The sequence below is a fragment of the Phoenix dactylifera genome, chromosome 2, assembly GCF_009389715.1.
Source record: "Phoenix dactylifera cultivar Barhee BC4 chromosome 2, palm_55x_up_171113_PBpolish2nd_filt_p, whole genome shotgun sequence".
In the NCBI taxonomy this organism is placed as follows: domain Eukaryota; kingdom Viridiplantae; phylum Streptophyta; class Magnoliopsida; order Arecales; family Arecaceae; genus Phoenix; species Phoenix dactylifera.
Window position 1 is genome coordinate 258,294 of NC_052393.1, and position 14,376 is coordinate 272,669.

Here is a 14,376-nt window from a genome sequence, read left to right on the forward strand (position 1 = left end):
AGTGGTTAAGATCATCGCCTGGGTTCAAAAAAGTGCCCGTGCCCATTTCCACCGGCTCCAGACGGGTTGGCAAGCTGAACTTGCGTACGATCCACTACCGGTTTTAGCGAGCAATCACACAGATTTCCCGTAGGCGCTTTCCCCGTGTCTTGTTTGCTACGCAAGTGGGATGCATCATCCATCCGTCGTTCCACCATTTGCTCGACTTGCTTTTAATCATGTTGAAGTCCGCTTTGTACGGCACAACCGGGAGCCTAAATTATCTTGTTCATGGTTCAGGTCATTGCCAATGCCACAGAGCAAGGAATCCAAGCTTCACAATATACATAAATAGATGGAGAAACTTCTTAAACTTGTGCTTGAGAAATTTGGCCGTGCCAGATATACATGAAAACTTGAATTGTCGGGAACCATGAAGTAAATTGATAAAATATTATTTTAATCTGATGACACCAGCAAATACGTACCATTATCCTTGATATATATAATAGCTATCATTATATGATAACAGGTAAATAATTAGGCACCGGTAAAACCGAATCCCCGATACGTGTTCGGTGTTCCTATAAACGCCATCTGTTTGTGCCTGTAAACATCATAGTAGGGGGCCCATATTTGATATGACAGCCACTGTAATGCTGCTTAGCTCTCGCCACAAAATATCCAACGCGCCGAGTTTGCGATTTAAGGCTCAGAAAGGGAGGGGTTGTATATTTCCTGCGAAAAAAAAAAAAAAAAAACCCTCCCTTCGCTCGAATCCACCGTGAGGAGGAGTTCGGAGAGCTTTGAGATATGTGCGGGCTTGATCGTAAAATTGCTGGCCGTTTTCCCTGTTTTCCACCTATTCGAATTTCTTTTTTTTTGTTAAAAAAAAAATATGGGAATCGGATGTCGACAGTTAACAGTAAGAGGACGATGGATGGAGCTGTGGGAAGGGACGGCCACCTGTTAACATCCTCTTGTGGTCTTCCCTTTCTCACCGCCCCTTCTTTTTTCCTTTGCACCATCATCACGCTGCTTAGTGCAAGCGGCCAGAGAGCAGAGAGCAGAGAGCAGAGAGAGGGTAGGGGATGGAGGTAGTGGCACTTGTAATTTCAGTCACGGACTTGGTCTTCTGAGAAAACTCACCAGACCTCTACTCTATTCGGTTCCGGTTCTCGGCGGCGGCGGCGGCTGCTCGGTTTCTTGATTTCCATGGGTTCCCGAGAACAGGTAATTCTGATGAAGAAGTGCTCTATTTTTTCTGTCTTCCTCTTTTTCCCCCTTTAATATTCTTTCACTTTCCGTGCATAGAATTCCTCTGGAGATATGTTGCCTTTTATTTTCCCTCTGCACATGGACAGATGATTTTGTGAAATATGAAGAATAGGATTTCCTGGAGCTCTCTTCAATTTCTGTTTGTATGCTTTATTTATGCAATGCTGCTCTTCCTTTCTACCTTTTTCATCTTCTTAATATATTTTTGGGACGACTCGGTCCTTTAAAGAAAGAGCTGGGTCTCTTGGAATTAGTAATTCGGAAAAAATAATATTATTATTTAAAAATAATTCGATCACATATGTTAGCTTATGCCCCTCTTCCTTACCAACCGCAGCCTGCGCGATGTCAATTGAATTTGAGGTTCGATTAATATAGACTGATAATAAATCGGCCCCAAAATAAGTGGATCGATGCCTAATGGTTAGAAAACTGCCGCGTCGACATGTTTGAATCAAATTAATTTGCACTCCAGTTAGTAGTTTTCTGCAAGAAATTAATTGAATGAGTGAAAACTTCCTGCCATGTATTGTGCTGGATCCTTAGGCGACATATGCATGCTTTTCTTGGATGTAATTGTCGAGAGAGACTGACATTATCATATTTTATTTTAAATGCACTTGGTGGTTTTAAGTGTTTGTCTGCGATAAGTATTATGTCAGCAGGTTGGTAGAACGATAGAGGATTGCATGCCTATGTATCATTCATGTCGGTCTGCATAGGTGAATGTTGCATATATCGATGTGTATAGAACTGGTATGCACCTACAAGTTTTATATGGAGCAATATTATTAGAACATTCTTCAGTTTTCACCATCTTGAGTAGTCTTGCATTTTTGAGGAGGTTTGGAATCTTCTCAGAATACTACCACTATATAAGAGATTCACAATCATATTGTGGAGTTGGGAAGAGGCAGTATAATGGCATTCCTACTCAGCCCCCCCATCTTGTAGATGCTGATGCTTTTAGTTGTACTTATACTAGAGCTTTGTATGGTGGTTTTTCCTCCCATACGTACATGCATGCACACATACACAGATACATACACATGTACTTACACACACATACACACATGCACACATACATACACACTTGCACACACAAATACGGACACACATGTATACAGACACATACATACAGACATACACACATACAGACATACACATATACATATAGACATATGGACATCCATACATACATGCAGACATACACACAATGCAGACATACATACATGCAGACACACACATACACACATGCACACATTCACACATACAAACACACATATATGTACAAAATTGTTAGTGTCAGCAATATGCATGTGTCACGATGTGTTAATGTCAAAACACAAATTTGTTCTTCATGGTAGTTTTTATTATAAAATATGAGATATTATTGTGTAAGCAAAATTGTGTAATATTAGTCTATGCTCCACACAGTAAATTGCTTGTAACTATGCAAATAATAAACTAAAGTCTGCAACAAGATGCAGGAAGGTTTATGATTCTAGAATTTTATTGACTAGTTCTAAATTTGATTTTCTCTACAGTGTCTTGTGGAAGATTGGTGTACTGGATCTTTTATCCTCCGTTACCGCAAATAACTTTGTTGTGAAACTTCTCCATCTTGAGACAAGAGAGATTGTGCTTGTTGCCATCATGAAACCTTCACTCTAACACCATAACAAACATGCTAGTGCAAGTCAAGGAAAACTCACAACAAAAATGCTAGAGCAAATCAAGGAAAATTCATAATACAAAACTGACAATGTTTGACATGGTTCACACAAAACTAGGCTATATCCATGGTTTGACAATGTTGAGATATATACAAAAGAGTGACTATTTGCGGCAAACCCCTAAAATCTTTGAATTCCTGAAGCGAATAAATCCACTTCCCTAGAAAAAGTGACCCTTCCCTCGTACAAACCCTTATCCTGAGGTTTTCCTTTAGCAGTTATTGATGACACCTTTTTAGCTATTGTGGCTATTAGTACCTCCGTAGGAGCCCAAATTGCTGAGGTGTTGAAAGCTGAAATTAAATATAAAACCAGCCTTGTACTATATAGACAAGGCACAGCTGCAACAAATTGGATAGACCCATAATGTAAGAGTATGGGATCTTTGTGAGTCTCTCTCTCACACTCACACAAATTGAGTGTTGCCACCGATTCCTAATCAGTTCTTCATCATACGTGGCAGTTAGTGATTGGTGCAATACATGAGGGTAGGTGAGTGTCATGTAGGTTTTGGGTCAACCACTAGGCACCATATGGTAGTGGCAAATGGAATGGGCAGTTTCATCTAAATCTCACTCAAGGAAGCCAGGGAGTCCAAGTCAGACTCTAGTTCTCTTCCTATCTTGCTGTTTTTGCTGAATGGGAAAAATTGCAGCCATGCTCTAGTAACTCATTCTTATGACTTACCCTTTAACATTTTGCTGAAACTGCTGAATGAATTACACTGTCAATGTTCAATGCCAGGAACATGATGAAATCCATTAAGAACATAGACGCCACTTTATTCTTACCAAATTCATACTTAAATCCACTAGTTGTTTATGATTAATATAATTACTTTTTTGGCTACCTTCTGTCTATGTTCAATTCCCAACTGATTACAACTTTTCAATTGTGAGGATCCATGCGGGCATGTGTTTAGTCCCACATTGGTTATTCGTTGGGTAGATCTTGGGTACTTATACAGGATCAAGGAACCCAAATAATACCTTTCAACTAGCCATTTTAGGTGAGATCCTGAATTGTGACAAATAGTATCAGAGCAAACCTGACTCATAACCTATGTGGACTAGGGAACACTACAACACGGATCCATTGGGGTTGACCACGGGCCGATCGTGGTGTTTGTGATTAGATTTGATTGGATTTGAACCCTTAGCCTGACGAGGACGTCAGGACTTGAACAGGGGGAGTATGTGAGGACCTGTGCGGGCGTATGTTTAGTTCCACATCGGTTATTTGCTGGATAGATCTTGGGTACTTATACAGGATCAAAGAACCCAAATAATAACTTTCGGCTAGCCATTTTGGATGAGGTCCTGGGTTGTGATATCAATCTTTCTTCCTACTTCATTCTTTTGTCATATTATTGCTTTTAATATGACTAATATCATTTCTTCTTGCACCAGCCAACTCATGAAAGAGCATTAATCATTTTCACAAATGTTGATATTCTATTGGGGGCAGTAGAACAAAATTTGCCCTCTTTATGCTAGTGGAATGGTTGAGAGGAGAGAATCAACTGAAACATGTAGCCCAAACCAATGGTGGTAGCATGTGCTACTAAAACACTCCCTTGCCTTTTTGTCCTTAGGCCTTTCTTGGATGGAACCTCACTCTACCATCATGGTTGGTGATTTCTCGAAGTAAGGAAGTGTATGGATGGCTTCTGCTAGAGCCTCTCATTCCCAGCTCTCGTCACTAAAGAAGGGCAGGAGATTGACATACTCAGTCGCTCTTTGTATGTATACCTCTGTTTCAGGGTGGGGCCACCTCACTCATGGTAATCCGATCAATTTTATCCTTTCTTTCCCGTCCTTTGATTAGAGGACTTCCAGATTTATATATCCTCCCTTGAGTCATATCAGCTAATTCTGTTACCTGATTTTCATGTTTCAGTCCTTTACATTGTTATTGTTTAATGGCATATATATGAAATAAAATGAATCAAGTTATGATTCGTAAACAGTATGAAATAAAACAGGATCCAGTTGTGAGGAAGAGTTTGAGGAAACTTGGATTTCATGTACTAATAGGATAGTCACTCTTTCTGATTCTCTCTCCTCCCTCTCCCTTTTGTATCTTCCTCCCCTGATATCTAGTAAAGTTTTTTTGGTGCATTGCACCATTTGCATCTCTCATATTGATAAGTAAGCCTATACCTTCGGATTATAAAGAATGAAATGGTTTCTTATTCTTCTTCTCTTTAAAAAAAATTGATTATGGCAATTTTTGTAGTTCTAATGATTTATTGGATCCTTTTCCAACTCACTGCTAAAAATTTCTTCAATTTCATGTAGAAGTTGCCTCTGTCATTTTTTCCTCCGGAAATTTGGGGTGGGTACAATGTATCTAAAAATGTCCTTTTTCTGGGAATTATGTTCTTGTAGTACTATTATTGAAGGAGGATACTTATATCCTTTTCTTTATCTTCTTCTTCTTCTTTTTCTTTTCCCAGGATGATGGTGGAATGAGTGGAGTAACTGAAGATCTTACATCTGTTCACCAAGGAAAACGACCTAACCTTTCCATTGAGATACCCCCACACTCTATGAATTTAGTGAGAAAAAATAAATCTCCAACACGTGGTTCTGTTTCCACTAGAGTGAACAATCTCCCCATATGCAGTCCTGCATCTGCAGGAATACAGGCTTCACCATGTCCATCTTCATCTAAAGCTAGACCCTCCATAAAAAATCTCCTGCCAGGATTAAGCTTCAAATTTCGCAGTTCAGCTTCAGAAATTGAGAAAGATGATGTTCAAGGTGTGGAGGCATCATTTCGAGGAAGGCGTGAGAAACCTTCTGTCTTGAGGTCATTTTCTTTTACAAAGATATTCAGCCCTACTGTGAGAAGAACATCATCCCTGCCAACTGAGCCACCCGGAGTTCTACATGATAATACTTTTCACGGAGCTAATGCAAATGATAGCATCTCCTTGGCAGTAAGTCATTTCCCATCAATGACGAGCATGCTCTTAGTTATACAAATTTTCTCATTTTGAATGAAATTTGACAAGTTATATTATGCAATGTGCATTTGTGCTTGAGTACTTGTATATGTTTGTGCATGCACATTATCCTTTTCTTTTTGTTTAGTTTTTCTCACAGATGTGCTTTTTATGAGAAATCGCCACACTCTCTTTATATGCCCTAAAATTACTCAGGCTTGGTCAGCTTACATATTTCAAATAGGTTGAATTCTTTAAAGATTTTATTCTGCATGCATTCTCATCAGATATGGTTGTCTGGTAAGATATATAAAACTAAAGTGGGCAGGAAAAAGGACCATGTGGCTTTTATTCATGAACCATGTCATAAAAAGCCTATTGTATGTGCATGAAATCTTCTTGTATACAAAGTAAAGTACCTTATGTAGTGTTTGTATTATGCTTGTGTACAATGAAAAATACCTGATGTACTTGGAGATTGGGCTGTCCATGAAACAAAGGAGAGCAATTGAGACTCCATGGTGGCCAACACCATTAGACTGACTCCTGAAAGAAGCAATGATTGAAGCAACAAGTGTTTAGAAAGACCATACACTAGCTGCGAAAAGGAAAATAGTTAAGGGCATGATTCGGCTTTATTCTTGATTTGGTCACTGAAAGAAAGGAACCTGAGCAAATATAGAAAGGAAAAAATGTCAAATAACTGCAAATAAACAATACATTATGCACGGGCACTTTAGTCCTTGCATATGAGTATAATACATGTTTAAAGAACATATAAACATTAAATAGGATACATCAGTATGTTGTAAAATGCACACATACATCTGCATGTGAATCACCTTGACATAGATGTTTATTCATCTGAGCATGCCAAGACACAAACTTGAGGATTGTTTGGAATTCATGCACATACTGAATGTTATTTCATTGAACATTGACAGAACTTTTTGACCTTGGCAGAAAAAAGATTTTCAACGGCATATATCTCGTTCACTTTCAGTACCCTTGAATGCTAAAGGTATCAAAACAAGGAGTTTTAAAAGGATGGATTCTTTAGGCGGTGTACTTCGAGTAATTCCTTCTACACCACAATTAGTGGGCACCAGTGCTGCTATGTCAGATGTCATCACTGCTATAGATTGTGGTACGTCACACATTCTATTGGTCATAATATGTGACACTAAAATATTCATCACAGTAACAATATCTAAAGAAGAACATATTATAGTTTTATTGATGTTTCTGTTGTGGATTATTAGATTTAAATCCTCTTGCAGTTGCTCTCAGCCTATAGTTTCTAACAGCTTAGCAAATTGAAATAGATGGAAACACCAATGATTTTCTTGCATAGTTTCTGGGTTTGTTTGCTTTTCATTGTAATAGTTGCTCTTTATCATCGATAACCAACCTATGTTTTGTCTAGTTTCATAATTCAGAGATTGGTGATGATGGTGAGGATATACCTGAGGAAGAGGCTGTTTGTCGAATTTGTATGATTGAGTTGTGTGAAGGAAGTGATACTCTTAAATTGGAATGTAACTGCAAAGGTGACCTTGCCCTAGCCCATCAAGAATGTGCTATGAAGTGGTTTAGGATCAAGGGTAACAGAAATTGCGAAGTTTGTAAGCAAGAGGTTCAGAACCTACCCGTTACCCTGTTACGGAGACGAAGTGTTGAGACATCTGCTACACGCAATGGCAATACCTCCAATCAAACAACAGTATATAGATGCAGGCAAGTAATTGCAAACTTGTTGCATTTCCTTATTAGGATGTATAAGTTTTCCTTTCTTTACACAGGCACATGCAAGTTGAGGATGCTGTTATAAGTGAACTACGTATTGGAGAAACGAGTATTCTGTTTTATTAACATACATCATAATCAATATGTGGTTCTTCATTTTTCCATGAACTAATAACTCTGGCCCTGAAATTACTGATTGTGGCACTTAATATGGTGTCGTAAATGTTAAACGATCGGTTAGAATTCTGTAGTAACACCTTACAGCATTAATGAAGTCCCGTCTTTTGGGAATATAGGAACCTCTTCTTTGGAAGCTCATAGTATTTAGAAAATTCTTGCATTTTTAGGAAAATCAGGACCTTAATTTTAAGATAGAAATCATAATGCATCTTTTAAAATGTATGATTATGGTTACTTCCTGCTTGGATTCTGGAAGATCTTCTCAGTCCCGGAAGATATTCTGGCAAGGCTCCCTCTTAGAGATACAGTTGAAAATAAAGTTGTTGAATGAGATTGGAACAGTAAAAGGGGAGCTGATGTAGGTAACTAGTTCCTGTTTTTCTTGGACAACCTATTCGATCTTAAAAGGTAATCCATCTTATTATTTAAAGCCATGGCCAAAGTTCTCATAATTGGATAAACCCGTCTCCCTCTTGATAAACTAGTCCCAAGCTATCACCAAAAATGTTATATTTAGTGGATAGCCTACCGGGCATCTAAGAAGGCACTTATGGCTTATCATTTAAGGCACCTCTGGGCCTTACGCATAAAAGAGTCTTATAGGAAAACAAAGGCTTTGTTTTTCAAAGGTTTTGAGTGCATCTTTGGGAAAAAAGATATTGTAGTAAATGCAAAATAAAATGTGCATGTATGAAATATATGTTAGTGGAAACAAAATCAAAATATGATGGTAAATTTAGAGGGGCAAATAAAAGAAAACACAAGTTAATCATTGGTCTCCCTTATCAACCGATGTATGTAACTTTATGATGGGAGCACCTCCATTTGGTAAAAGATATTTCTTGAATCTCATCTAGCAATTCAGGTTAATGCTTTCAATAGGTTTCACATCTAAAATCTTAAAATTTTCATAAAAAAATTGTGTGCATATGACCACCGAGCACTTGCTTAATGGCATCAGCCTTGACTCTTGAGCAAGCAGGTAGGGGTTTGATTCTGGTTGGAATCAACCTCAAAGGGTTAGGTGGGTATAGGATAGAAGGGTGGGTATTAGCTCCTCCTGATCTTAAAAAATTGGGGTGTATGTATGAGAGAGAGAGAGAAGCTGATGAGTGAAATACCAAAGAATGACTAGATGATAGAGATAGAGTATTCTTTATGAGGCAAGAAAGCGGCCACCATGTAATTGGGAAATGTAAGACCCAGCCCTTTGGCCAAGCCCATAATAGAAATAGGCCCAAAGAGAGAAAAAAAAGAAGGGAACGAAGTACCACTGTTTGAGTCGGAAGAGGAGACCGACTCCGGCTCCTTTTCGACTCTGCCGGAGGCTAGAAAACCCTAGCCTCCTTGTTTATTTAAGGGACCTCACCTCTTCTTCGAGCCTCACCATGGATCACCAAATTCACCGCCGATTTTGAAAGGACTTTTGCATATATTACCTTGGGGGATTGCTCGGAGATGTCACCGTTGATCCGACTGGGAAAGCTCTCTGGAGGTAAGTCCTTGTTGCTTACTCCTCTCTTCTCCTCCTTTCGGCTATTAGGCCATCGTTTCCACCCTGAATTCGACCGGCAAGTCGCCGGATTGACGATAAATAGGGCCTCCTTGTTTCGGTGCCTTGTTCTTCTATTTCGGCTGGTTGTCGCCAAGAGTGGAACGCCACCGGCACGCCTTCGGCACGCCTTGGGCTATCGACCGCTGGGGGTCGCCGGCCACGATTGGCCACCGCCGCCGCCGATGCCGAGCACCTCCCACCGCCCAAGAAGGAGAGAGAGACTCACAGTTCTCTCTTCTTTTGTTTTCTCTCTCCTCTCTCTAGTTTCTCTCTCTTCTTTCTCTCTCTATATACTTTTACGTGGGCTAATAGAAAATCCTTCTCTCCCTTTTTTCTCTCCATGCTCTTTGGTCAACCCTGTAAAGGGTTTTGAACATACATCATTGTGATCACCTCGAGTAGCCATGCAGCATGTTAGCCCCCACCATGGCACTTACCGAGCATGTTTAAATTTCATCATCATCAATCTTTATTGAGATATCTATACTATAGTCTGACTCTTGCTCTTGAGTTGACTTGTTAGACTACTCAGATCCGATCAATCCAAGCATGCGGATGTTACTACTTGGTTGACTTCAGTAGAAGGTCCTAGACCAGCGTCGCTGCGACCATCCGTCGTGCTAGCCTACTCCGACCATTGGACTCTATCATCATTAGTCTTTATTGTGTTACCTGTATTATAGTTTGATTTTTGTTTCATGAGTTGACTAATTTGATCGGCTAGAGCGAATTGACTTGGATTGTCGGATGCTGCTACCTAGTCGACTCTCTCCGTCCTGCATCTGACTGTTGTTAGCTACCATTGGACCAATAATTGATAATTCCTGATCTATCATCTTTTTTTTGATTGGATATATATTTGTTGATCAGATAAATTGGATTATGCTGTACTGACTGATTCAAACAATTGGATGTTGTTATCTAGCTGGCCTCGTATATCTTTCTATATGAATCTATTTACATAGTCAGCTCTAGTTTTGTATGGGGCTGCAGTCATCCGGATAGAAAGAAGCACAACGAAAATTCTCTAATTTCTAAATTGAGGTAAGGCCCTGACTTTTTATTTGTATTTAATTTTTAATTAAAGGAGAATAGAGAACATGAGTAATTCAAATATTAGAACTTTAAAATTAGGTAATTACTGAAAGATTGGTTCATTAATATGGCGAGTGATTGATAAAGGATAAGTTGGTTTTATATTGATATTAAATTGATTGGACATGATAGGTATGGATTGGTAGCGTTGTAGCTGCATTGGATTGTGATAGAGGTAAGAATCCTTGTATTAAGAATCACCATAGCTGCATTGGTTAAATTTGAGAGAAATTCATTGTATATGTGATAACTGATTTGACAAGAGTAACAGATAAATCAGACAGATAAGATATGGTTTGGACTTCTCGTCATAGCGCCCATGGGCTGACACATGGAAAGCCTCCACAAGTTTATGCATGGAAAGTCACCAAGGGCTATAACGCGGGTCGGATAGCCACTGTGAACTATAGAGTGGTACGGTATCAGTCTTAGATTGAGTCATGATCTTGGTTAGTCCAAAGACGGAAAATAAAATTAGTAAAAAATCTGAAATCAAGTTAATGAGAAACGGATAACATTATATAAGAAATTGTCGTTGAACAATTGGTTATATAATATATGTGTGTGCGCGCACGCGCTTTTTTGAAAAGATGATAATGAGAACTTCTATGCATGTTGTTTATGAGTTTTCCGACCATTGATACAACAGTCAGTTATCTGGCATTATTAATTGATTATTTTCTTATTACTTATGGTGTAGCGGTTCGGAATTCTTACTGGGTTTTAATGCTCACATCCCCCTTTCTCTCTCTCTTTTACAGAGTTGTAGGTTACGTAGTACTTGGCTATGGTTGAGATCATATGGAAAAGAGATGATTAGATAGAGCATCACTGTTACTAGTTGGATGATCAAATTTTGTAATTGGACCAGTTTTATTGTTCGTTATAAATTGAGATCATTATTGTTTAGTAATATTGAGGTTGTATTAAATTTTCAGGCCTAGCATATTCTCTAGGATCGTGTCGTGTGGCCGGACCCGGGTGTTGGGTTCAGGGCGTGACAGAAAATTGACATAAGAACTTTTTATAGGGTATCAGAACCATTGCATGCATTAGTCACCTGCCTACCTTTCTATCTCTCAACCTTTTTCTGTCATATTTTCAAGTGAAATCATCTAAGCTAAAGATAGCCAAATATCTACTTACTTACTTACTTACTTTAATATTGTCGGTTTTGATCACAAAATCGGGGGTCTAGCTATCGATGATCCAAGCCCTTGTATATGATCTACGATCTTTAAACTACTTTCTGCCAACAAATTATGTAATTGGAGATTTTTAGCCTATGCATTATTTATGCATCTAGTGGTAAAAATAGGTAATTGAAAAATACAAAACAATGCATGTTTTTTTGACTACTAGATGTATGGACTAGGGATCTCCAAATCACTTTTTTTTGGACGAGAAGAAGTCTAGATATATTAGATTACATCCAACGGCTTGGATCATTTGTGTCGGGTCCTCAGTTGTTTGGTCAGAACTGACCTTATTAGGACCGTTGTATGGATGCCCATATATTACCACTAGTCTCTCTCTCTCTCTCTCTCTCTCTGTGTGTGTGTGTGTGTGTGTAGATCTACTTTATCTTGGCTGATGTGGAAGGTGGCCAAGTTTTGGAAAAGGCCAATATTTTCCAATATCCCAGCTGATATGGTAAAATTGAGATATTGAAATCTACGCTGATATGGTAAAATTGAGTTTATAAACTGCTTTTGCATAAATTTTGAGATTATTGATTCAAGAACCTATTTAAGGTGGTTAAAAAAGTGATTGGAAAATCTTAGTGGATATATCAACATCTTATTGGCCGATATCTTGGGTTGTATTTATTTTTATCAACTGAGATAATAAGGTCGATCGTATCAGTGGCTGCCTAATACCAATACATATCGAGATCTCAGTCAAGATGAAAATCTCGCTACTATATGCATAAGAGTGTTTCCATGAGTTCATAAAACCTATAATGTGTTCTGTAGTTTATGTGCTTGCAATCTCCACCAATATTCTATTTAATGAGAACTTGTGCTTCAGTGTTGGTAAATTCAGTAAATAAGTAACAGTGGTGTTAATTGATGCTTTATGGCAATCTAGTTATGCCTTCTTCATCAAATTGTAGCAATCGTCATCAGTTGAAGATAAGGTCAATATGTCACCTCTCATTTTTATGTGTTTCCAGAGTGCTTTACCTCTAGCAGATTAGCAAAATTTTTAAAACCATGTGAGACCTAACAATTTAATAATTCATGAGGTTTGACCTTTCTTTTCCAGACAACTCCTTATGATAATTGCTTAAAAATTTTTGCATTCAACAAACTCATCAAATTTTGTGAATTAGTTAACCTTTGTGTTCCCCTAGTTCGAGCATCATGAGTTGAGGATTGAAGATAGTTCTCTAGTATCAACTGTAACCTCACAAGTTTTCATTATGAAATTAAATGAACTCAGCATTGCTTGTTCCACAAGTTGCTCTGGTGTATGTTTATAATGATTTATTCTGCTTTTTGTTGTTAGGGTCTGGCATGACATGCCTATCCTTGTAATTGTAAGCATGCTTGCCTACTTTTGCTTCCTCGAACAAATGTTGGTAAGATACACAACTTGTAAGGCTTCTTTATTCTGTTAACCTAGCATCATCATGACTAGCATTGTTGGCAGGTTGTGGAGAATGGTACTGCTGCTCTAGCCATATCTTTGCCTTTTTCTTGCATATTGGGTCTTTTTGCATCTCTGACTTCATCCACGTTGGGTAATGAGCAAAACTATAGTTCATCAGAAGAATACAATGCTTCTACAGTAAGAGACCTAAGAATTTGCCAGATATGTTATGATGGTTTCTTTTGTGATTGGAATATGCAGTGAAGAAACGATGTATTTGGGTCTATGCAATAGTTCAGTTTCTGCTGATCGTTTTCTTTGCTCATCTTTTCAACTCATATGTAAGTGGGAGAATCTGCCGATATGCTCTAAGTTAATTCCATATGAATGATTTGGATCTTTTACAATCCATTTTTCATTTGCAAGTGCAGTTTCATATGCAGAAAGTCATATCGATCATCCTTGCCACATTTGCTGGATTTGGTGTTGCAATGAGTATGAGGTCTATTGTTGTTGAATTATTGAGATGGAGGAGAAGACGGCTTGTTGGGTCAGAAAACCATCGTAGGTCGCAAGGGACGCTGCCGACAACTCGACCAGTGACAAGCACCAATCATCCACCTCCAACTTCTGAACTAGATGGAGCTGATATTGAAATTCCAGTCATGTCTCAGGCGTGATTGGCAGCAGGGATTGGGTTTGTAAGAATTCTTATTGTAAATGACCTGATGGTCATCTGTTTTTTCAGGGGAAAAAAAATCAACTGGTTGGACCGCTTTTGCAAATGCCATTGTTGGTGTTGGACTGCTGTTTTTAGGAAGTTAATACCTGGGGCCGTGCCGATGCCTCATTCAACTATATATTGTAAGTATGATACCAGTAGGATTGAATTACTTTGGTTCTTGCAATCTGTTGTCGGTATTCTCCAATATACCAAACAGTTTTCTAGTAGCCTTGTGCTGATACCTCAACTATATGTTGGAAGTATGCTACCACCGGTAGGATTGAATTATTGTAATTCTTGCGATCTGTTGTTTCTTTGTTCTTGTTTTTTTTTTTTTTTTCTAAAACAAAATAGTTTAAAAAAAATGCAGAGCATTTCTCCTTATTTCCTTCCCCTACTCAAATCTTGGCTCTAAACCTTGCTCGTTCTCCTATTACACTGTCCTCAAGTGGATCAACTCCTTTAATCTATAGTGTAAGTATACTTCATTCATCCATCCTACCTGGTGGGATAGCATATTTGCAATTATTTCATCTCT

At 38.5% G+C, this 14,376-nt stretch overlaps 1 protein-coding gene across 3 annotated transcripts; it reads left to right on the plus strand.

The window, feature by feature from the left end:
• Positions 1–906: 906 nt before the first annotated feature.
• Positions 907–14,065, plus strand: LOC103708403. Of its 3 annotated transcripts, XM_026805152.2 has the most exons (9): positions 922–1,212; positions 5,294–5,330; positions 5,452–5,937; positions 6,907–7,090; positions 7,383–7,680; positions 13,031–13,103; positions 13,175–13,265; positions 13,376–13,455; positions 13,546–14,065. In XM_026805152.2, the coding sequence occupies exons 3-9, from the start codon at positions 5,464–5,466 to the stop codon at positions 13,792–13,794; spliced, it is 1,449 nt and encodes a 482-aa protein (XP_026660953.1). In that variant the 5' UTR covers positions 922–1,212; positions 5,294–5,330; positions 5,452–5,463; the 3' UTR covers positions 13,795–14,065. The 3 variants fall into 3 exon arrangements, with proteins under 3 accessions (XP_038972228.1, XP_008791528.1, XP_026660953.1); XM_008793306.3 differs by lacking the exon at positions 5,294–5,330 and having other exon boundaries at positions 908–1,212; XM_039116300.1 differs by lacking the exons at positions 5,294–5,330; positions 6,907–7,090 and having other exon boundaries at positions 907–1,212; positions 7,370–7,680.
• The last annotated feature ends 311 nt before the right edge of the window (positions 14,066–14,376 follow it).

Coding starts and splice junctions, on each gene's coding strand:
- LOC103708403 (XM_008793306.3), top strand. Junction 13,266..13,375: donor TCTGACTTCATCCACGTTGG/GTAATGAGCAAA, acceptor TGGAATATGCAG/TGAAGAAACGATGTATTTGG. Junction 13,456..13,545: donor CTCATCTTTTCAACTCATAT/GTAAGTGGGAGA, acceptor TTGCAAGTGCAG/TTTCATATGCAGAAAGTCAT.